This window comes from Chlamydotis macqueenii, chromosome 10, assembly GCF_036417535.1.
Source record: "Chlamydotis macqueenii isolate bChlMac1 chromosome 10, bChlMac1.mat, whole genome shotgun sequence".
Classification (NCBI taxonomy): domain Eukaryota; kingdom Metazoa; phylum Chordata; class Aves; order Otidiformes; family Otididae; genus Chlamydotis; species Chlamydotis macqueenii.
Genome location: NC_141565.1, coordinates 10,844,257 through 10,869,176, shown reverse-complemented (window position 1 = coordinate 10,869,176; position 24,920 = coordinate 10,844,257). Strand labels below are relative to the sequence as shown.

Below are 24,920 nucleotides of genomic sequence, written 5' to 3'. Positions count from 1 at the left end.
TTAGATATTTTTCTTCCTAAATAAAGGTACTCAGTGACTTCCAATAAAACTGTATTTTCTTTTCAAGCCATTTGAGTTGTGCCAAAAACCTCACAGACTATAGGAGGGTGCATCCTGAATTGTATCTTAGTCTCGTCTCCTAAGATTACAGATACTCATCACTGTGAGACTGTAAGATTTGGTTATCTTCTATATCTATATTTATTGTAGAAGAATATTAATGCATTTTAGAATAAAGAGAACTTAAACTTGTGATATAAAAAGACAGTGTTTTTTAGCTGTGTTTGACTTCTGTATATACAGCATTGATTTGCTCTGAGATAAATGTCGATATCCTCTGTGTAACATTGCCCTTAAAGATGAGAGCTGTTGCTGTTTTTGTTTTTGAGAGAAGAATGTTTTGGCTAATGAAGAACAGTTGGTAGATGCGGTGGCCGGTGCAGTGGGGTCTCCTTAGCAGAGACACTGTACGAAAAGCAGAGGTAACTTGCTAATGTTAGTGTTATGTGTTTTCAATTGCAAGTTGTTGCATTTGTCTCCCTTTAAACTACCCTTCTGATATTAGGTGTCTCTCCTAGATTTTAGTAATGAGCAAACCTAGCTGGGTGCTTTTCAATTTTGTACATTTTCTTTGAGATGCATATGGGTTGTCCTTGGGCATTTCTTAATAATTTTAAATTGAGAGAGTGCACACGTTATGTGTGTTGTAATTGCATCGAGAGAGTTGTGATGCAGCTTTGTACTATTGAGGAAGTGTGTGATCTGCCAATGTTTTGGGGGAGTGGGAGCTGTAAGAGCTAGTGACTACACTGAAAAAACTGCAAATGAGGAAGCCCGATCATGAAGAAGTACTTCTAGAAAATCTGATGGGACTTTTAAAATCACACTGGCAAAAAAATTCCTAAATAACATAGTGAATAATGAAGAAAAAAAAAATAATGTATTGGTTGATTGGCCACATAAACTTTCTTTGGACTGGATCCAGTCATCTCAAAGAATTTCGTGGCCTGCATGCTTTGGGTTACATGTAATTTCAAGTTTAAATTAAAAAGAAAAGCTTCTAGCTTTCACAACTGAGGGGAATGATAGTGGCAGTTTTCCAGTCCTGACTGCAGACAGAGCAGACACGTGTGAAATCTTCTGGTTTTGGAATGTTCATTTTGAAGCCGAACTGTGGTACTTTGAAATGACATTGGCCATTTCAGTGAAAGTTGTCTGAGCAGATGTGAGTGGATGGGCAACAGCTGTAAGACCCAAAGGATAGGAAGTGGAACATTCAGCAAGGAAAGAAATCTAGCAGAAGAAGAGATAGACATAGACATCAAAAAAAGAGAAACAAAATGCAAGAAAATCTGGTTTTATTGTGGCACAATACTGTACAATGTATTCAAAGATTGTTCTTTGCTATGTGAAATACCTTTATATGTCAGCATTAACAGTCTGCTCTTCTTTCATAGGCTTCAAGATTGCTCTCCCTACTTTTACCAGTCTTCTCTCACTGGTGATCTGCTGTCAGATATTCTTTTGTGAAGGCTCTAGTGCTCTCTCATTTGTTACCCATGCATGTTGCAACCTCAGTGAGTGTGTTTTGGATGTTTGAGCCTTCATGGACTACTGACTTATAAATTGACAGCTGTTTTCCATCTAGTCCTCCTGACTGATGACCATTTCCTTGATATATAAGCTCCCAGAGCAGATCTTCCTTGATTATTATTATTTTTTTTAATATTCTGTCAGAGTGAATCCTAAACCAAATCAATAAATAAAAGCACTGTTGCATTTTGTTCATAGTTTATCCTGAATATTTTGGTAAACATTACATTAGCCAAGGGAATCCTGTTGAGCGCTCACTGTGCCTCAGCAGTACTGGTCCCTCTCTGCACGATGGATGCGTTCCCTTCCTGGAGTTGCAGTAGGTTTGCGATATCCCATGTTTCTGTTACAGGTTTCTGTGATGCTTGATACTAGAAAGTGAGGCTACTTGTTTTAAATAAGAAATGAATTTGCACAGATGTTCAGAAATACTGAAATATGTTGATGCTAGTTGAAATTTCTTTGATTCTTGATGAAGGTTTAAAAGTCACGTCAGTAGGACTGCCACTGAAAAGAGGATGTGTGTGTGAAATGTAGAAATATTTATTTACCTGATGACAGCTGAGAGGTTTCGGCAAACAGGAAGTGTGTTTAGAAGATAATAGTTTGGAGTTCTGTTGTTTGACTACAGCTCTTGGCTGTTATTGTCAGAATATACTAGGTATACTTGCAGCACGTACTGGGAGCTACTTCTTTTATAATTAAGTCTAGAGTTTTTTCAAATTGGACAGCTCTTTCGTAGCAAGTTAACAAATCCTTGAGAGGCAAAAAAGTCAGAACTCTGTCTATTGTAAATGCTTGTTATATCAGAGGTGAGGGACCCTTTTCATGAGTTAATCAAAAAGACCTATGCAAACAAGCAAGAGGATTTTTTTCCTCAGTCAGTCACTACAGTTACAGAGCCTGACATTGTTAGGTGAACCTCTGTGATCTCATAGGCTACTGCATACTCTTGAGCGCCAGACCCCTCTTAATAAAAATATGGGGCACTGGATACACAAATTCATAGCAGCTGTCACAGCTGGGCTGTTGTGAAGTTTGGTCAAGACCCTTTGAACTTTTTATTTCGCACTAATCCCATTTAGTGTGATCAATATACAGACCTCCAGCTCCTAAGTCTGTTAATTAGGTGTCAAGTGTTGGATTGGCCAATGTCAGGCTGTAAAATACAAACACAGAAGAGAGTATCAGTAGGGAAGTGAAGTGTTTATTGTCTGAATGTATAAGAGTTATCAGTTCTGAGAAGCTGCCTTCCTAGTCTGAGGTGTCCTTAAGGATTTTGAGTCTTTTGTTTCTCTCAGTAAGGTAGATGTATACTAAAATAAGCATTTTAGAGAAAATATTGGTGTGGTTGAGGGCTGCACAATAATGTAAAAGACCCGGTTCTACTAATAATTTGATGCTGGAGTAGCTCTTTGCTACTCCCTCCCCAGTAAAAATACTTACTAATTGCTCTGGTAACTATTTGCATTGGGTTAAGATGGGAGTGCTTTCTTGTTTTCTGTATGTACATCTAAAATGATCCTTCTCCTAAGACTTTACCAATATTTATTTTAACTCTTTAACTGGTGCTTTGTAGCATTCAGGGAATAGACAGGAAAACTTAGATCTTCATTTCCTCATCTCAAAGAATCTCAGGAGTTTTTTGAACTCCCCCATCTTTAGTTCTATATCATTCAGGGAAGGGTAAATATGTAGAATGATATTTCAGCTTTCATACATTTTTGGGTTCCTTTATTTCAATCTTCAGTGACAGAAAGGACTGGGGAGTTGCGAGTAGTTTGTTTCATCTCCTTTGAAGAAAACCTTAAATTTATAATCCTAGATCAGACCTTTCCTATAACTCATGGAACTCATCCTGTTAACTGTTTTAATATATGGCACTGCTATTTCATTAAATAACATCCAGGAATAATTAGTTCAGCAACGATGCCTCGGAACAAAAGCCCTTGATTTCGTTTAACTTTATAAGTTGGTCTCTTTTGATCTGCAAGAACACATCTGGGGCCTTTAAGAAAGCAGAAAGAAAAATATTAAATGTTTAGTAAGGCTGTTGGTGAAGGTTTCAAAGCACAGTAACCCTTTGGTACCAGGATGTAAGGCAAAAATTGTGATTTTTTTTTTTTTTTTTTTTTTTTTTAAATTTTTATTTCATAAGATATCACATGGCACCTCTACATGGTAAATGCTGGTTTTTGCTAGCTGATGACCACTACTTTTGGGCTTTATTTCCAGTTTCAAAAGGTGTGGTCTCTTATTTTTTAAATTTTTCTCTTCTTTTTTTATTCCCTCCTGTCTCCTTTCTTTCCCCAGCTACAGTGCATGGATTAATGGAATAATTACTGTAAACATGACCTTTTTTTTTAACCATGTATCTGTGTATTAGAATTTGGGTTTGCTATATCAAACTTTGCCCTGTGCTGCTTTGTTCCTTTAATGCTTTGTATTATTTGCCAAGGTGGTGGGGATAAATCTGTTCTTCAGTCTAAACTGTTGAGATTTGGAAAATACACAGTGCAGAGGATATAAATATATTAATCTAATTGTAATCACTGTTACTGACTTCTATTACAAATTGCATACAGGTTGAACTTACTTAAAATTTGCCACAAAAAAAAAAAAATCCTACCTCAAGGAAAAAAAAATTGTGAAGATTTTGTATATGAGTTGTTTTTAATTTCATAAAAAGAATTATTGGGGAAAATGCTTATCTGATAGTAATTAAGTCTTTTTTTCTCTTCTCATGGCAGAGGTAGCCTTTGTTTTGATTGTAATTAGTACAAATGATACGGTACTCCTCCTAGTGAATTCCTTGATTTGTACTGATGTGCATGCTTGTGTTTGCTTGTTTGCTGCATGGCACTAGAGTGCTGTTGTGTTTATACTCCAAATATTTCCTAGAAAATGTACAAATCATAACGATTAATGTTAATGTTTGCTGCAACTAATGAAGCCTACCAGATCTGTCAGTAACTATTCATCACCTTTGTTTCATTTTGCGTAAATCATGGCTTCTATTAATGAGCTTATTTTAGAGAATGGACAAGGAGAATTTTGTTCACGAGAACAAAATGAGCAGAAGAACTTTGCTCTTATTTTTCCCCTTGACCTGTCAAAATAAGAGTGAAAATAGCTCAAAATATTATTTTTCATTCAAGTTTTATTTTTAAATGCAGCTTTATGTTCACTTTTGTTTTTGTTAGTGAGCCTTTAACTCCAAGGTTGTGACCCAATAATGACCTCCTCTTTCCACTCTCAATTGCTTTTGACCTACTCTATTAAGTAAAAAGAAATAACCTAGCAGAAGGGTAACCAGATCACTACTACCACACCGAGGAAACAGGCAGGCTTCGGGATGCTCTTCTTTAATCTCTCTATCCACAGAGCCTTCATTTTAATTTGCAAAATTGAACCCAGATCGAGAGCAGTAAAGCCTGAATATGGTAAATATTCATGCCTCAGTGATCTAGAGTGGCTCCATTACATTTCAGAGATTGGGAGCATTACCTTTAGGATTATGTATATTCATGGGCTGATTTTTATTTGAGATATAATATTACTCACATTGGGCTACATGTTGCACATTCTACCAAAACCAGCCTTCTCACAAAGCTCCAAATGTTCCTTACACATAAAAGTTTTACTTCTTTTACCCTATAGTTTCTTCCCTTTTATGCTTTTCAAAGACTGGTAGTAAACAAATTTCTTTTAAAGAAGAAGAAAAAAATCCCAGTAGAAGTTCTTCTATAAAACCTTCAACCCTGTGTTTACTGTGATATGTTCTTTTGCATGTGACTTTGAAGTCTTCAGATAAAAGTATTATTATTGTTCTAAACCTAAATCTATTTGGAAAAAAGAATTCAGTTCATTCTGTTGGAAGAAGAAAATTCCAGACAGCCTTTCTTTAACCTATCGTTTTGCATTGGTGTTTGACTTTTTTTGATTTCTTTTCTTTGAAAATTATTTTATTGAAATATTTTTAGTAAGTTGCAGAAGTTTTAATTGGTATGTAGCTGTTAAACTTATTCTAGGTCATAGTTTTACTATGGATCCTGATGTTCTCTGCCTAGATACTTGCTGGCTAAACTCACTGACATCATATTATGCTTTTAAAATACATACTTTGTCCATAGTGATAGATGGCACAAGCACTACCCCTTAATTTAAGGATACTTGATGCTTTAAGATTCCTTTTTCAGTTAAAAAAAACCCAGAGATTTTAGTTATTTGGAGATGAAAGCATATATGTAGTATGTGTCTGGCTTCTGCTTCCTTGCACATATCCTTGGAGTGTGGGGATCTCTTCCCTACCTACAGCCCCAAAAGTTGAACATCTATGTCTGTTACACTCTTTTGGCCAGAGGAATAAAAGGGGATGTGGTCCCTTCCCTATGTGAGCAGATTCACCTGAATCTAGAAGAGACAGTGCAGAGAGAAAAGAGATACAATGGGGCTCGGTGCTCTTGGTGTTCCTCTTGTGAATCCCAGGTAGAAGAGGAGATGTAGGGGGTGAAAGCCAAAGAGCGTATTAAGAACATGTAATTACTGGGAAATACTGCAAGGGCAAATCGTGCTTGACCAGCCCGATTGCCTTCTGTGGCAAAACACAGAGACAGGAAGAGTCACGTAAGGCTTGGGAAACATCTGCAGTGCTCTCCTCTGGAAGCTGGAGAGGAGTGGGTTGAACGTTGGGGGTTTTGGTGCAGGTTGAAAATGGGCTGAAGTGTGGTTGAGGCTCTTGGAAGTTTTGTGAATGAGGAAAATTGCTATGAAATAAATATTTTGAAAAATTAGCCTTTTGCTGTCAAAAACTGTATGTTGAGGTTTTTCTTGAGAATTTGAATTGTGAGACATTATGCAGTTGAGTTTCCTTTCTGCAGCGAGGTGTGATGCTGTGTTATCTCATGAGGTTGACAAGACTACTGAACTTTTCCCAAATAAATACTCTAAGATAGCAATGCAATACAGTGTGAATTTGATGGTTTACAGTAAATAATGAACTCAGGGCAGTTCAATTGTGAGAAGAAAAGAAAAGAAAGAGGATAGTTTTCTTATTCAGTGAGCTTTGTCCAGCCTGTGCCGTGGGATGGATTAGGTTCTGTCGAAAAAAATTTGAAATTATACACTTAGAGGCTAGAGGAGAATGCATAGGCACAGAGGGTCACTTAACTTTAATGTGCAAAATCTTAACACTTGCTAATTTTTGATTTGTGGTTGTGTGCATGAATATAGCATACATGTAATTTAAATTAAAATTACAATATTGAAGCAGAGCAGCATGAGAGCAAGATCATTGACCTGCTTCTTCATTTACTGGGTGCACAGCCATATTTTAGATATATGAAAGGAATTAAGTTAAAGGTATTTTAGTATCTTTTTTCTATTGCTTTATTCCGGTGTTGCAGTGCATGGTCTTCAGACTATGGTGTTATTTTATCAGGAGGAGGAGGAATATATAGAATAAAATCTGATAGCATGCGTGTGGCATTACTTAAGGACCACAGTGGTCATATGGTGATGCCTTTATAAATTTCACTTCAAAAATTAAGTTAAAAGAAACATTCTGTGTGAAATAGTTTTTTCTCCAGGTGCTGTATTTGCTAGGCCATGTACAAATAATAGGTCCTAGAAATATTCAAGATCTTCTAGAGTATAGCTACTAAGCTACATGATCTTGGTGCCACTTGCAAACTTGAAATTATTTCCAACTCTTTGAGGTTTCTACTCTTTGTAGTTGGTCCTAGCTGTTGTTGCAATGTTGACTCAGGAGACTCAATGTCTCTCTGCTTCTGCTTGGTCATATCTCATAAAGCAAAGAATTTGTCATGCTTCATGTTTAGGAGATAATTTATTAAAGGGTCTGCTTACATGCGAGAGCAGTCTTAGGTATGAATTAGAGCTTCTCCTAGTTTCAGTGTACATGCTTAGACAAGGGTTGACTGAATGCTAAAAGTTGTGGTAGCCTGGTAGACTTTCAGACAAGCAGGCTGTGTTTTTTTGATGTCCTCTGACCACCAAGAGATGATACAGGAAGGAGGAAGATGAGATGCCTCATTCTATTCTTATTTGAATTTGTAGTAGAGTAATAGGGAGGAAGGCGGGCAGTCATGGCTTTCAAAAGCAGCAGATATGGGATGCATTTTGGTCATGCTGTTGGGCCTTAGTTTGCTGCTTTTCAGCAGAAGGAGACACTTCTACTGGATGATATTAAGGTGTTATATTTGGCACTGTACTGTAATGTATGATTGGTTTATGTCTCAAGAGTTGGGCTTTTTTTTCTTGTTTAGGTGCTGATGCAGGCAGGCTTGCTCTTGGTGGATTTCTAAACCTCAGGGCTGAAATGGTGCTTTCTTCATTTATGAGCTCCTCTTCCCAGTTGGGTGGAAGTTTAAAGGCAGAGCTCTGAGCAGCTGGGCTCCAAGATGTGATCTTTAGTTTAAGCTGGTTGGAGTCCTCTTCACTTGAAGTAGGGTCTTTGTAATATGTATGCAACACTTGTTTTATAAATATTGCACTTATAATCAGTATTTTCTCTAATAGATTATTAAGACTAATTATTTTAACTTTGCAGTTTCTCATCAGTATTGCAGGGAAGTACAGTTGCTGTATCTTTCACATCAGAAAGATGCACTTACAGCACTGGGAGGCAGCAGGATGGCTGGGTTCTTGTCTGACGAAGCTATGAGCAATGGCATATGGTTGATAACTTAATGGAAGCTGGATAAATAAAGGAAAAGAAGCTCTGAGATATCGGGGGGGAAAAAGTCATTAGTGGACTTTTTTTGTATCCTGTTTTCTATTAGCCTGTACTAAACTACTTTGAAAATCTTAGTGGGCTTTTCCTTTGGTCTTCATAAAATGGGTAATCTTCTTATATTGAACACATTTGTTTATCTCAAGGGCTGAACTGTTTGGGTGCTTTTGATTTCTGTTTTGTGGGTTTTTTAATCTGGATTTGAATACGTAAACTTCTTTCTCACTGTTTTTATAGACCTTTACATAATGCTTTAGGAACATTAATGTGATTATACAAACAAAATTTGAAAAGTGAAGCAAATCCCTTTGCAAATAATGTAAGATTTCAACACGTGGCTCTTGATTTATGATGAGACATAGTCGCTTCCCTTGTGCCATTATTAGAAAACAAACCACGAATGAATTTCGTAGTGAAGTCTGTAGCAAGTTTTATAATGGTTTTTCATATTTACCTACATTGTTTGTGTGGAATTTCTCTATTTAGTGGACTGCTGAAATGGGCCCTGCACTGTTTTCATGAACAAGATGAGATAGAAGTTGTTTTACAGACATCATTTTGAAGTCAGAAGTTGAGTTCTCGAAATAAATGCAAAGAAATGCTGAAGATATTGGTTATAGCTGGTCTCAGTTACAAATTCCTGTCGCTCAGGACAGGATGTTCTGAAATGTTTAACATCATTCTGCTGGTAGATGGAGTGATCCAGCCCCAACTCCCTACTGGAAATTTCTACTGCTGTGAAGCTCAAGTACGTGACAGTTTAGAACTGTGCTGTAACTTGTGGAGATCCCTTTCCCAGGGAAACCAGATATGCGTAAGAGAAACAAAACTAATACTGAGGGCCCGTTGCATCCTTTTCAGTGCTTCCAGGTTTGTATTTTAAAGGCCAACAAAACAAAGATGAATTTTAGTTATGTACTACTTCAGTCTCTTGAAGAAAAACTCTGCATTTGGAGTATTTTAAACAATGGACAAATGTCTCTGTTGGGGTCGGGGTGAGATGGAATGAAATACTGTACTGATGTTCGCGGTCTGCTCGGAAAACAGGAAGTCAGTGATTTAAAGCTACTCTGGCTCCTGTTATTTGATCCAGTGGGTGTAGATCAGCTCACTGGTTCACTTCTCTGCTGGCTGGTTCCACGTCTGACCTTTTGAAGGAGATGCAATTCTAACTCAGTTCTTGTGTGATCTAATCCACCCCTCCCCAGTCACCAAAGTGCAGCCTAGCGTTGTTCTGGTCAGATTCAAATTCCTACATGCGTTATGCTCCTGGAACAGCGTTCATGGTCAGTTAAGATACTGTATGCTCCTTTCACAGTTGATTCTGGTATTGAGAACATGTAGGAAAAAAAAAGGAATGGACTTGAATGTGTTCTTCCTGTTTACTTTTTTTCTGTCCTCTGATATGTCTGTGGGAACTTTAGATACAGGAATAGATACCATGAAAATAAGAGGGAAAGCTGTTTGTATTTAGAATGAATATAGATGGACTGATAAAATCTTCTGCAAGGTACTGGATAGGGCAGCATGAAGTGCTGATTTTCAGTACGTTGAGTAATTCAGTATTTTTCCCTTCACATGTCCGAGAACAAGCAGACCTGTCTGAAAGCCGGACCCAGCTACAAAGGAATTAGATAATTCTTAAAGCCCTGGGTGAGCACAACCAGGGTTTGGGGGCTTTCCTCCTGTGGGAGAGTTGAGGGCAGCACCGATAATCTGTTTTGGTTAGGGGGAAGAAAAAAAAAAAAAAACCAAAACCCTTAACTTTACTTGATTCTGCAAATTTTTAGTGTTTGTTAAAATTAGGATACTGTGCTCTGAAAGAGAATTAGTCAAGATCCAAAACTTTTCTTGAACTTGCATTGGAGACTGTGAGGACTGTCAATGAATGTCTGAATGGGAGCCGTCCTATTAAAGCCTCGTGCAGCACTGGAAAATACTCCACTGCAAAGTTTCTCCTACGCATAGGAATTACAGCAAGGTTTTTGTCATGGCGAGTGATGCTTTACAATTGTATACTTTTTCTAATGTGATTTAACGCTGAGAAATGTGGAAGAACACAGCTAGTATTCTGATACAAGCTAGCTGTGTATGCCGTGGTTGGGAACTTCAAATAACATTGAAAAAGTTTAATCACATGAAGTAAATATTTTAAAAGTACTTGTTAATTCTCTTTCTGATCATTATTTATGGGCTGTATGCCAGATACATCAAGCCTAATCATTTGAGTTAATTTAAGGGGAGGGAGTAGGCATAACACTCGTGAGAAATGTTTCCTAGATGCCTAATTAAAAGGTAAGATGTTTTCTCGGTATATGCACACAAGAATAGGTATTTTTAAACACAATTTTTACTCTTTAATGTTATTCTGTGGAAGATACTTCAGTTGAACTGAAGGCTGTTTTAGAGACTGGCAAATATTTTCTGTAATAATTTCACTCAACTGTTTTAGGTAGTTTCTAAAAAGTAATATTATAAACAGGAATATTAATAATAAAACAGAAAATCTTTGCATTGTGGCTCCATTTAAGGTGGAAAACTGTATAGATCTCTTGTGCATCTTCCAGTTTTGTGTTGAGGAGTGACAGCGCTGGAAGATTCCTTAGTTATGGTCAGTTTTCACCCTGTCCATGGTTACAGAAGATGAAAGATTTACTGCCAGTATGACCACTTCCACGAAATCATGGAGGTGTATTAAAATGGTTTGGGCTGGTACTTTTCATATGACAATTTCAATCTTGCAGTGTTTATTTCTTTGGAACATGTATGTTTAGAAAACAGTCTGTTTTTGTTGAAGTCCTGAAATGTTCCTTTTATCCTCAGTGTTGCAACTGTCAGTGACTGCAACTGCAGAGGGAGAGGTGGGTTTTAGTGAATGAGAGAAGGGTTTGATTCCAGCCCTTGTACATCCAGCTGTCAAAAAAAAAAAAGTAAAATGTTGGAAGTGAACAGAGAGGTGGAGGTAAATGCTAAATCTCTGCAGTTCATCTAGATAGGTAGTACTGTCTAGGAGGTCTGGCTGAAGGGATAAAGAATATATATTTGAGTACAAAATTGCTTGAAACTGAAATCCTAGTGAGTATTTAGAATGGCCTTTTGAGTCTGTTCTGACATTAGTTAAGATCATACCAAATGATTTTGGTCCAGGCTTTTTAGTGAGAGATTTTTCTCCTACATGAATGATAATCTGAAAAAAAGGAGTTTCTTTTGATTTTGACTAGCAGCCAGAGATCCAGGGAACCCAAACAATATTTATAGCATTTGGGAAGGGCTAAATATATTTATAAGTGGTAGCCAGTGCTGCATTTTTCCTACAATAATCCTGACAGGTGGAATCCCACATTTTGGTGATAGTGATGCTAACCATGTATTTATGAACATTCAAATCTTTGCAAGAAAGCTTTGAGGACCTCTTTTTTTTTTTTTTTTTTCTTTTTAAAAAAAAGGAATGTCATAAATGAGAGACTTTAGTATTACTAATTATTTTGTAGTGATAGTCTACAGAATTTCATTGTGCTTGGTGTTGCACAAATACATAACAAGGAAAGATGTTTTTGTTCTGAACATTTTACAGTTGAAGTCAACCAAGTCAAATAAGTGTATGAAACAATTTTCATAGAAGGGGTGGGAAAAGAGTCATGTAAGTGCGTGAATGGGTATTGCAGTGCTACGCTTGATGGTCAGGTGCTTAGGAGGGAGTACGTGAAAATAAGCTATTCCATGGTGTGGGTGTAATGTTGATCTGCAGATAGTATGTGGGTATTGCATTACAGATTATGCAAGTATCAACATAATTGTGGCCATGGTAATCTTAGTCTCATGAACAGAAGTAGAATGAGCTAAGAGGCTCAAACCTGTGTTAATTCTAAATGATGGGCTATGTTCTCAGTCTGTTCGCTTTCTACTTTTTGAATTGTGGACTTTTCTAGAAGGCCTTTCAGCTTAAAAGACAATAGGGTCTGAGAGGTGGCTTTGTGCTTGTGATGCACTCGTGCAATTAATTTTCATTTTTTTCCTTGCTCTTTCATTAACAGGTGATAAAGAAAGTCAAGTCCATGCAGATGTTCCATACTCCTGTGACTTACGCTATGCAGGGTGACAGAGTAGGTATCTGTGTAACACAGTTTGATCCCAAACTGCTAGAACGAGGCCTGATTTGCACCCCAGAATCACTTCATACCATCCATGCTGCAATAATTTCCGTGAAGAAAATCCAGTATTTTCGAGGAGCTCTTCAGACCAAGGCCAAGTTCCATATCACAGTTGGTCATGAAACAGTTATGGGAAGAGTGATGTTTTTCAGTCCAGCCCCTGCTGACTTCAGTGAAGAAATTAAAGAAAATGTTTTTGATTTTGAAAAAGATTATCTTTATCAAGAGGAATATTTGTCCAAGGACTCAAATTCTTCAGAGGAGAACAAAGAAAATGACCAGGCAGAAGTCCAAGTCCCAAGACAGCAGTGGGCTTTGCTAGAGTTTGAAAAACCAGTCACTTGTCCTAAACGGTGCCTTGTCATCGGCTCCAAGCTGGATACAGATATTCATGCAAATACCTGCAGGTTGGCGTTCCATGGGGTACTGCTCCAAGGCATGGAAGACAAGAACTACACGGAAACTTTCCTTCCAAAGCTGAAAGTGTACAAACTGAAGCATAAAGAAGGGCAAGTGGAAAGGGTAAGCTGTCTTTTTAATGCCGTACATGGGGAGGGGAAGTACTTGTTCTGTGTAACTACCTCTATTGGTAGGCTATAGAATTTTCATTATTATATTCCAGAGTCTTTATACACGTTTTTCTTACATTTGTATACCTAGCGTATTAAATCTTGTGTACTTTCAAACAGTCAGGAATCACTGCTTAAAAGTGACTAGTTTGTTCAATTCCATGCAGTGTTGAGTAATTTGATGCTGGTTTTTCATTTCTCTGCCCTGCTGACAAAACATCCAGCTTTCCACTGACGTGTTTTACAGTTACTGTGCAGTATATTTAAAATGTAAAGACAGTATAAAACAAATAGACAGTAGCTTCAGATTAAATAACACAAAGAACAGTAGTAATTATTTTATGCATTTTCACATTTGATTAAATAACTTTGACTATTAACATTTATTTTAGTAGCCGAAAAAAATTTCCTACAAGATGCTTTACAAAGCTATAGCATGCTAAAGTTGGGATCAAGCTTGTGATGTGGAGAACCTGGAGCCTTGATTAGTGCATGCTCTTGCCGTGTTGGACCAGGTGTTAATTGGCTGTAGTGTGTATGTACTTGACCCGCCTCGTTCTGGCAGAAAACAAAGCTGCCTTCTGCAGGACTTAGCATCTAGAGTAGAACTTAACTGGGAATGTTTACTTTCCCTTTGGTACAGATATACACTTTCTATAGAGGTCTGATATTATTACATTGCTGCCATAAGTTCGATCTGGGTGGTGGTTACTTTCAATAATCAGTGGAAAACCACTTGTTGATCATGCATTTTTAATTGTTTTTATTTAGTGTTATTTTCCAATCCTTTGCCAGTTTACTTACTCTGCTTTTGATTTTACTGTGTAAATAATGTTAATCAAATTATGCATATTTTATTTTCCAATCCAGAAAATAACCAATGAATGTGGATTACTGAACATCTGACCAACAGAGTAATTTATTAGGCTGGTGTATGAATGAACTGTTTTGATATCTTCTCATGCCTTTTAAAATATGGAGCTGGAGGTTTTATTATTTTATCCTGTCTTCATCTGTCACGCAGTGTGCCTTATATATTGGCCTTCATCGCCGTTTGTATGAATACCAATTGCCTCTGTAAATGAACAGTTGCCATTGAGTCTTCTGTCTGCAGGTGATGTTTGTTGTCGATTCTACCTTCTGTGGTACTGTAGGTACTCAGAGTTGGTATTTTCCCTGATGCGTGCTGAAAGGATAGCGGAACAAATGTCGTAAGAAAAGCTCATGGTCTAAAGTCCCAGGGACACGCAAAGACTTGGGAGAGTTGGTGGGAAGAGGATTGTGCCAGTTAGAAAGGACCTGCTGGGGAAGTACTTAATAGCAGCTGCCTCAAACTAGCGCTCTGAGTCTGTACTGCTGCAGAAACAATTGGGTGGTACAGTGACTTATTTTAGTACACAAAGTCGCTAGCTAATAGAAAATCTGACTCAGCAGGTCCCACCCTGCAGCTGATGGATGGCTGGAGATTAGGATCGCTGAATTTAGGGTGTCTGTTCTTGGCACCGGTGCAGGAAAATTTCTTTCGCTGTTAAGCAAGGAAGCTTCCCCCTCCTCACCTTCCCTGGGGAAGCAGAAGAAATAATAATAATTTAAAAATACATGTTACCTTCACTAGAAGTGAACTTTTCCTACAGAGAATACTGCTGGGGAAAATTAGCTTCATAGCTTCCTGAAAGGATGGGAGAGAGGGAAGCCAGGGCGCGTATCATCCACCTTCCTGGGTTCAGCAGCGAGTGGAAACGCTCTCGAAACCAGTTGAATGTAGTGGAATTAAATAGTGCCTGTTTATAAAACGCTGGTGCTAATCTGATGTGGGCTCTTCCAATTCCCCTGCTTGCTGGTAGAATTAAAATAAATTCCCTGCAGTTTAACTACCGATTTACTCAGGAGAAATCAGACGTTCATGGTTTGGCTTTTTGTTCCTGTTCTGATTAATTTCAGAGCACTGATGGAATAGTAAGAATTCATTAAGTTTCAGCATCACAGTACATCTCTTTTGTGCCTCTTATGCATGGCACCCTTCTGGATTTCAAGGTTTCTTTTTTTTAATAAAACATTTATTCTAAACAATTTTTTTTTGGCTCTCTAAGAGCAAGCGTGACATTTCTGCTGTTTTAAGTAGAAATTAAATCTGAACTGGGTAAATACGCTATTTTTAAAAAGGAAAAAAAAATCATACTTAAAGTAGCAAATGGTCTTGAATTGGTAGATTTTAGTGAAAAGTCACACCTAAGCTTCCTGGTTTTTTCTCATCTGCTCAAGTGATGGTAAATGTTATACAAAAATTCAGGTATCCTTGCACTTCTTTTGTACTGCTCATTGTTTTCTTTCAGTATCGTGCATCTTTAATGCCAAGACTAGAGCAGAGCACTGGGAGAGAAAGAATCAAAGCCTTACTACTGTTGTTCACCAGGATCTTTGAATTTGCCTGTCTGCAGCACATCCTTGAGCCTCTCTTTTCACATCCTTGCTTATTTATCTGCTGATTTTTTTTTAGGTGTTTATTACTGTAGCATCTGAGAAATTTGTCTTTAAAACATATATCTGCTTTTTTTTTTTTTTATTTTGGTTAAGTTAGTTTTGTCTGAGGTACTGCATAGTGCAGGAAACTTTCTTCTAACCAGGATGGGGTATTTTTAGGGTCTGCACCTATGCTGAGATTGCATCTTTGTTATGAAAAAGTTGGGTGAGTCAAACTGGAGTTAAGATTTTGTGTTGGTTTTGAACTGTTGTAGAAGTATGTGGATGGTTCTGTTTTGCTTTAGACTAGGTTTGTTTTGGAGTTAGATAAGTCTTCAGGGGTTAATTTTAAGGAAAATCAAAATCAAGAGGGCACTGGCAGAGGTTTGTATTTACTTGGTGATTTAAAAATGATGTGAAATACTAGTCCAGTTTTTCTGTTGCAGAGAGGACTTGAGACAGAGGAGAAGTTTGGTGGAAGGAAGTTTCTGTTAAGAGCATCTTTCTGATGTGGTGATGTGGAGGCAGAGACTACTGTCCTCTGAGCACTTTATTTTTGCAAAAATATGGCTGCCTGACAAATGCACTTCCAATAGGAAAAAGAGCTAGACTGGCAACAAGTGGTTTGTACTGATAGAAAGGTAAAAGCGGGACTGAGAATGCTGTTGTGAACACCAGTGTTGCTTTAAGGAGCATGATTGGAAATCTTGGTTGAAAAAGGGCAAATGAGATGCTGTGAAGAAAGTTTATCCCTCTGAATTGGCATAGGGTGGTGACTCTGAATGTGGGCTTGCTAACTGTAGCAGGTTAGCAGCCTCTGGAGTTGGAGACAAGCAAATTACGAAGATCAACAGCAACTGTTGTCCTGGTCTTGGACTTCTGGAGACAGGCTGCTCACCAGTCAGCTCCTCGCAGTTCTGTGGGCAGAGACTTGCATCGATCCTAACACCATCTCTGAGTTTTACTTCTGTGCAGCACTGCAGGATAATTCAGTCTGATTCCTGAAGCAGTTACTCAGTTCCTGGGATAAATCCTTTATATTTGCCATGTTATTTGCTCTTTGGCTTCTGTGGATGTACAGGTTGAGTGCTGTGAGTTTCAGCTGAAAGGTGAAGTGCATCATGCTTTCCTGCATGACTCAGATATTCTGCCTGTTTTGAAAGTGTTTGGACAAGCAGGATTTGTCTTGGGATGGTAGTCAGAGGGTCTTATTGTTCAGGATGCTCGTAAATCAGTAGCTCAGTGGCTGAAACAAAAGGAGAAGGAAACTCTGCCTTGCTTGCATAGCGCGAGCTGCACCTTCTGCACTTCCAAGCTCGCGTAGTGAAAAATACATGCGTGCCTCAGCTGCCATTGTTTCCCATTTTAAGCATGGCAGAATGTTTTCCTGCAAGAATGGGCTTGTCTTTCCTAAAGATGCTTTCTCTGTGTTGCTTTGACATTAAGAAGAATTAATTTTCTCTGTATATTTCAAAGTTTTTAATGTATTTTTCTCATTGCTTGCCTTGCTCTTAGTGTTTACTTATTGGATGGTAATCACATTACACTTGTTTTTCTTCAGCAGAGTCCTTGCATGTCTCTCAGCCGTGAGATGTCCCAGGTTTATTCATAGCCACTCTGCTCCCGAGTTTTGTGGATTGCTGGATAGTGAGTTTTCTTATTGAACTCGTTCTCGTGGGGACTGAGGCTGTCATGTAGCTAGCGTGCTTAGTTTCTGGAGGATGGAAGAATCACTTATTGCTTAATAGCAACACGGTACTAATTGTTTGAATATTAGTGTGATCTAAGTGTCCCCAAGGAGAAAAGTATTGTTGCAGGAGCAATATGTGAAAGCAGGGTGAGTTACCAAGATTTTTATCAGAACATCTCTTTCTTCTTCCATTCAGGCTTCAGAAAAGCTTATCTTCTGGCATCTTTTAAAAGCGTTGAGTTTTTTCTCTTCTTACAGTAGCATAACGAGGTATTTCACCATCGCTGAACAGATCTTTCTGGCCAGTCTGAAGGAGGATGAGATATTGTGGAGATCAGTATTAGGAAGCAGCTGCTGGAAGCTTGAGAAAATAGTGTTTAAATGTGTTGATGATCAGCAATGATCCAGACTGTCCTTTAGGGAGCTAGACATTTTGAAAAGCAGTGGTTGTGTAAATAGCATTTTTTAACAATGATCACTCATATTTTGTCTTTTAATTCCTTATGACTTTTTATGAGCGAAAATACCAACATTTAATTTACAGAGTACATTACAAATTTATAGTAGCTCAGCCACACTTAACAAAGTGTGGATACAAAGTAGGAAAAATGAACTCACCCATGGGTAAAGAGGAATATCCAATGTGGTTCACTTAGGGAGCGAGACCAGATTTCTGGAAAGGTTTCCTTGGGGAGATGGTAAGCTAATATGGGAGTGCCAGAGTATTCCTATCTGGAAAGACTCTTGAGTAATGGATCATGTGTGATCAACACTGGTACTTTTTTTCACTGAATCCTTTCCAGATATCAATAGTACCAGAATTTTTTTTCAGAGTTGTGCCTGTGCACTGTATTTAAAATATTTGACACAAATACTGTTCCTTGAATTTTCTGCTGGGTGTTTGCAGTGCCAGTAGGAATGGAGAGAAGTAAATTTTACCTGCTTGGATAGCTAGATTATTCTGTCCTACTCATTTCTAGATAAAGGATGTTTCGTTGGTTTACTGGGGCTGATGTTTCATCTGCAGTTTTTTTTATAGTGTAGTTCCTGTAGTTCCAGTAGGATAGCAAGTGAAGCATTACATCAGCAAGGCAATGGTGCTTTCTGAAGACAAAATCTGGGTAACTGATGTGGTGTGCAGACAAATATGGGCACACAGTGAGTAACAAGACCAAACTGTACAGTGAAAACTGAGTGCTGCCTGCAGGCACAGGCAGTGACCTGGGCTGTGCAGAACCTCCTGTGACTCTAGCTGGAGAAGTGGTGGATGTCACTCCACCTACTGTAAACGTGCAGACGCCACAATTAATATTTTTCTTGCTTTGAAGTCTGAACATGAGTTTGTTTGGTTCAGCTTGGCTGCTGATGGTATGCTAAATACAGTAATAATACAGCAGTGAAGGCAATCGGGTGAATGAAGGTGCTCAGCACAGTCACTAGCTAAAATGCACTGTAAAATAAGAATATAAAAGATGCATTTATATTGGCTCTTGTTTAGTTTTTGAGCAAAAGGGTTTGAGAAGTTTAGTGGAGGAAGGGGAAGAGAGGGCTGTATGCTCATTAAACAGAAATACCATTTCTGTTAAACAGCACTGAGAAAGAGTGGTGATGTTTACTGACTGACAGCATATGGATTAACACAGAATAAATTTGTCTTAAAAGTGCACCAACTAAGTCACAGAATCTCCTTGCTTACTCATATGAAAAGATTGGTATTTTGTTCACTCACCAACAGAAGAATGCATTTGCTCCACATGACTGGGTAGTAGAATTTTGCAAGACTTGAGTAACACCTATGGTTATTATTTATATTATTAAATTTAAAATGCAGACATGCTTTTGGATCTTACAAGTGTATGGACAGCTGGTCTTGATTTTTCTGAGGTTGTGTAAGAGTCACCTGTGGGGGAATCAGTTTGTCAGCAAGGCAACCAATACACCATTTTATTTATTGGATACAAAAATAAATTTAGAATGTTACTTAGGTTGCAAAATCAAGCACTTGAAAGTTAGGAAATACCAGATTTACAGTTGCCTATGCAACATTAATTCTGTTCCCCTGTGTCTCTACCCTGTGCACTTAATAACGCAGGGTTCCTGTGAAATTTTTTTCGATGTGGTCATGTAAAGACTATATCATGGGGCATATCAAAGAGGGACAGGAATAAGGTTGTGTGGACATCTGGCATTTCTTAACTTCTTAAATGCCCAATTCTGCAACTTAAATAACTTAGATTTTATATAAATGTAATTTCCTAGGCATTTTTAAACTAAAAAGCTGAAGTAGAACTAAACCTACGTATTATTGAACTGTAACCATCCCTCTCTACTGTACACGTTCACTGGGATTTGAGTTACAAATGCTCAGCAGTGTAGCACAGACTTGTACTGCTTGGTGCCTCAAACCTTGTTAATCAAATGGCAGAAGGAAATGCTTATTGAAGAGAGATGGTGAACTGGCTTTGGGCAAAGGGTCCGCACACTGAGTTAGAGATCATTAGGGGAGGGAACAGATTTGGGATGTCCGTGGTGTCTGCAGAAGGGGGTGCGAGTCTGTGTGAGTCAGCGCTCTCCTCTCCCTCAGCATCAGTTGCGTCAGGCAGCTCTTTGCAGGCCTATCCTCATTCCCTGCTTAATTTCCAGTGAAGATTTTGTAATCCTCTGTTCCTTTCTGCCCTCCTGAGCTATTTGTGGGCAATTTCCTTTAGAAACAAATTAACTTACTGTCACTATACCTGACTTAGTGCTGTGTTTCAGATCTATACATGGTTCCACACGGAACTTCCCAGGTCTCACTGTTTCCTCTTGGAAAAGGAAACCTCATGTGCATGCCTGGAGACACCAATTGGTTTGTAGAGAGCTTTTAAAATCTAAACCAGTCTAGTTGTGCAGGTCTTACTCATTGTCCTTGCTCAAGACTCTTTTTTCCACTACTGGACTGATTTTAACCAGACTATAGTGATGGCAAAATGCATCCTTCCTCCTGAATGGATGTTCAAAGGCAGAAGTTTAGTTTGTTCACTTGGAGGATGGTGAGAATGTCTTTAAAGCCCAGGATACAACAAGAAGTTGCTAGTGCTGAAGGGAATTGCAGAAATAAAAGCCTTTTTTAATACTTCTGTGCTGTTGTAAGCTCTTGAGGAAATGATGTGGCTGACCAAATCATTCGTTCTTTGAACCGAGGCATTGAGGTAGCTCTCTACAAACTAAAAGCTAGAACAGTCTTTGGAGAATCAAAAAAGCTGCAAATCCAGTGAAATCTTCTCAGTTCCTTTCTCCTTCACCCTTTTGTGGCCTCATGTGCTGTCATTTTCTCAATGCATGAGGCCACACTTAAAAAAAAAAAAAAAAAAAAGGAACAGGAATTTGCAGCCTCCAAAACATTCCCATTTCTGACACTGAAATGGAAAGTGCTTGAAGCTGTTTTCTAGAAATTGCTGTCACTGGTCATGATGAAGATGTCTCAAGTGTACTTTTTCTAAAGTACAAAACAGTAATAAAAATACTTTGTATTTTCCTTGTATTTTTCAGTGGTAGTCATAGATTCTTTTTGTTCATTTTCCCCCTCCTGTCTTCTGCTTTGGTTTCAATGGGCCATTTTTCAGTTTGCTGAGAGTACTCCTCAGACCTGCTTTTATCCTTTTAAAAAAGTTGTATTCTATTTAACACCATATAGTTTTAGCTTAAATCAGAAAAGGTTGTTCTTTCTTTCTGTATCTCCTTCTAGTATTTAATATTCAGTGCTTTTATTTTCTCTGTCTCAAATCTTTTCTTATTTCCCGTCTCATTCTGATACTGCTTTGTTTCCTCCTGTGTGTTTCTGTTCTGATCCCCTTATTTTTTTCCACAGATTTGTTAAAACATGGAGTTATTTGCTTTCAAAATGTGTGTGATGGATTGTTTGAGAGGGTATTCAGATGACAGAAATTTCTTAAGTTATCTTAAAAGTTATCCTAAAAATCAGGATTGTCCCTGCGTTTCAAAGGGAAATCCTAGGGTTATTTTTCCTTGAAATCATACTATGGTTTGCACTGAATGCCAACGTATGTACCATTAACTGCAGTTTTACAAACAATATACAGTAGCATAGGTACTGCTTGGATGGGGAGCATGAGGTGGTTAATTTTTCCTGTGAACTTCTTGGTTCACAGAAGCGTTATGTGCCAGAGATGCACATACTTCACCTATGGTTATAAAGTGCTGTTTGTGTTTTCCTGCAACACAAAAGCCAAGTGGGAAGGGATATTTCATAAATTCGGTGCTATTGTGTCCTCTGGTCTAAGCCATAAAACAAGAGTAACAGAGACGTTCCCTTTGAACTTGAAATCCCTTTCTAAGCTGCTGCTGTAACCTAAGTGAGAAGGGGAGACTATACCAGCCAGAAAATTTCTCTTCTGCGTATTTTTCCCCCCTGTTCCTTTTTTTTTTTTAAAGTCCTTAAGTGAGTTTGATGCTGCACCTCTGCCTATAAATTTAAAAAAATATTATCGTAATGTAGGTCAGTGAACTGAAACGCCACTGTACACCATGGGGGATTAAAGTCAGAGAGGCAGCCCTCTCCCACTCCCACTAGGTCATATGACAATATAAACAAGAAACGCAAGGAGCCTTCAGCTTTTTCTTGCCCCTAATCCTTTGTTTATTCAGCACTTAAACTGACTTTTGGGGTCGTCTCTGTCTGGCATTAAAGCCCTAAAGCTTTTTGAAGTTTCCCTGAAGTTAATAAAATTAGTCTGCCCTCGTTGCTAGGCCCCTTGCTGCTGCTTCAGAACAGGCTGCGTATCCCTTACTGTCTTTGTGGCATTTGGCTTTTTAAGTTAATAATATTTTATAACTGAAAAAGAGTGTTTGAGAGAAAAGCAGAAAGATCTCCCAAAAGGCTCTTCAGCTAATAGGCAAAGCAATTGCCATTGTAGATGTTCTGAGAACTCAGAAGGGATTAACTTAAAATCCAGTGATTGGAGGTAAATTGCTGGTAAAGTAATTGAAAGTGTTGAGTTTCAGTTGGAGAGAACAACATGCATTTCTGTGGCTTTTTACAAAGCAAGACTAAACCAAAAATTTAATTTTTCTTTCATTTTTATGAAATTATCTTAAAGCTGAGAAAATGAGGTTTCCTTCATAGCGATTATCTCTTCTTCACCCACATATTTTACTGCAAAGACCAATGACTTGATTTTTGTTATATCAGGCATTCTCTCATTATTTGGCCTTCTTCAGGGCTAAATTGGTAATAGGCTAACCAGATGGGATGTGTAGTATTTAGTGTACAAGACTGAAACTTCAGCTCATAAAGGTTTTATTCCGGACAGCCGCTCAGGCAGGTCACTGATCACAGCACTCACGCCGTATCTCGGCACTGCTGAAGCTGTTGTTTTTCTAATGGCCTGTAGAGATGCCTGAGCAATAATGGTGATTCGGACAGCACGTATCAGTCAGCTAAAGGAGGGATTTTTGTAACAAGTTGACCACTGGAGTGAAGGGAACAGTGCAGCTGGAGCCCATAGTTACTTAGCTAATATGTGTGTACAAGAGCAAGAGCCTAAAAAGCACATTCACTTATAAAAGATGAGGGGTTTTAAAGTCAAGTTAAGTGAGTATGGCATAACCAAAGGGTGATAGATTTTGTTGCTGTTATAATCGTCAATTGTAGGTTATCATTACCAGTTTCCACAAAGGTACATGATGCCTGTAACACTTGTTCACAGAAATCACTTTGAGTTTGTTTGTTTTCTGACAGCCTTGCCAGGGAGGCTCTCAACTGAGCCATGCTAGCCTAGTATGATTGCTCACCCTGTAATTCCATTTCTAATTAAGTTAAAGATAACTTTGAAGTGCTCTTGGAAAAATAAAATAGGTTTATGTTGTCTTTAAAGTTGGCTTCTTGTGCTATTTTGGGGGGATAACTACAAAAATAATAAATATGTGGAAGATCCTCACTGGAGTCTGAGAGACTGTGTTTCAGACACAGGAGCAAGAAATGTGTAGCCAGTGGTGAATGAGAGAGATGTTCAGTTTTGAAATTCTTGTTTTAGGAATAAAAGATTTATAGGAAGAAGTAATATTTTTTTATTTCACCAGCTAATGCAACTGGCAAATGAAGAAGGTTTTGAGAATGTAGGTGCTTCTTCAGGTTGGAGTTAAGAGCTGCTTTTTCTGCTTGTCTTCTATTTCTGACACGAAGAAAGGAAAGTGTGCCTGAGAGCTTATCTTCCCCCTCTCCTACTGCCTGTTATCAGTGGCTCTAGTAAAAGACATTATTCAGTTTTAAATTTAACCCAGGGGTTGCCAAGCGGTGATACTACCATTAATGGTTCACAAGCTGTTCTGAAGCAGCGTTTGCTGGGAGGGTGGAAGAGGACAGACACACCAAAAAACCAGAAACGTGACCTTTGGGGAAAGGATGAGGAGTGGATGCTCAGGCAGCAAATACTGAGACATCTGAATGCCTCTCCTACAGCCTTGGCTCTGTACTCAGCTGGGAGCGGAGCTGCCTATGCTTGAAAGAAGGAATAAAGGGCTGCAGCGTTTCTCACCCTGTGTACGGAGTGGTCTGGGACAGGGTGAGGTCCTGCCAGTGCTCTCTGGTGTTGTACTGCCCTTGCAAGGTTGTTTGTCGCTAAGCAAGTAAATCTCATTTAAAACAATGCAAAAATTAAATTTCTGATGCTAGATTTACTGACATATTGAGATTGGCATTAAAATAGAGGCATACATACATAACAATAATAAACACGCATGCTAGGAATTATGGTCTGTATATGCACTGTTGTCAGTGGAAGAGGCTTCAGGGAAGGAGAGCAGCTTAATAAACCTGCAGTCCTTTGAGTCATCATTTAAACTGAATAAAGTGGAATGTTTAAAATTGGTTATTCTTTACCATTCTGAGTGACTTTTGTCTTTGAAACCTTTAGGTTTATCTTAAAAAAAAAAAACCAAAAAAAACCAAAAAAAAACCAAAAAAAACCCAAAAACCTCCTAAGATATCAAGAGTTTCAAATTTTGCCACGCAAAAAAAAAAATCTTCAAAAGATTGAAGTAATATCCCCTTATTTCTTCTGATAAGTAAATAAATGTTCCTGCTGTGGCTGTGAGGTAGAGTAACTCTGGCGTTAGGTGTACAAGGATATTCACACCTCCAGGATTAGGCTCACTTGACTGCACCTTATACTTTGTAATGCCTAAGGGAGGGTTGTTTATCTTGCCTTACCCACCAACCCTGCTGCCTCTTGTTCCTGATAGCTTAATTAAGAATTCAACTTGGAATGGTTCTTCCCACTGGGTTACAAACCTTGAAATTAAAATTGGATACAATGGTCATAAGGCTTTTAATTTAACAAATCAATGTGTGTGCAAAGGTGAATATTTTAAAGGCTCTATTTAGAAACTCTGAGTAGTTCTGTCATTTCTTTGGAAGTGTAGCTGTTGGAGTGCAGTTCTGGAGCTAAGAGAACGTTTATGTAGGTGATAACGTGCTTAGCTGTAGGATAAGTAATGGAATAAACTTTTTCTGAGTCGAAGTGCTTAAGTGACTTTCACGGAGAGGTTTCAAAGCAGAAAAGATTTTAATTAACTGATCTTTAAAGCATGTTCTGATGTAGGTTTTGTTCTTCCTATATTATTAGAAAGGAGGTGAAAGCAGAAATATATTAATTCATATAGTCTTCTACAGTTTTATACATAAATTGCATTAAACTCAGCAG

General features: G+C 38.2%; 1 protein-coding gene across 3 annotated transcripts in view; it reads left to right on the top strand.

Moving 5' to 3' along the window:
- EEFSEC (eukaryotic elongation factor, selenocysteine-tRNA specific) overlaps positions 1-24,920 on the top strand; it is a 119,713-nt gene that overhangs the window by 54,543 nt on the left and 40,250 nt on the right. For all 3 annotated transcript variants that reach the window (XM_086755546.1, XM_086755544.1, XM_086755545.1), the window contains exon 5: positions 12,382-13,020. In XM_086755546.1, the coding sequence (XP_086611672.1) occupies positions 12,382-13,020 (639 nt within the window). The remainder of the gene's footprint in view (positions 1-12,381; positions 13,021-24,920) is intronic.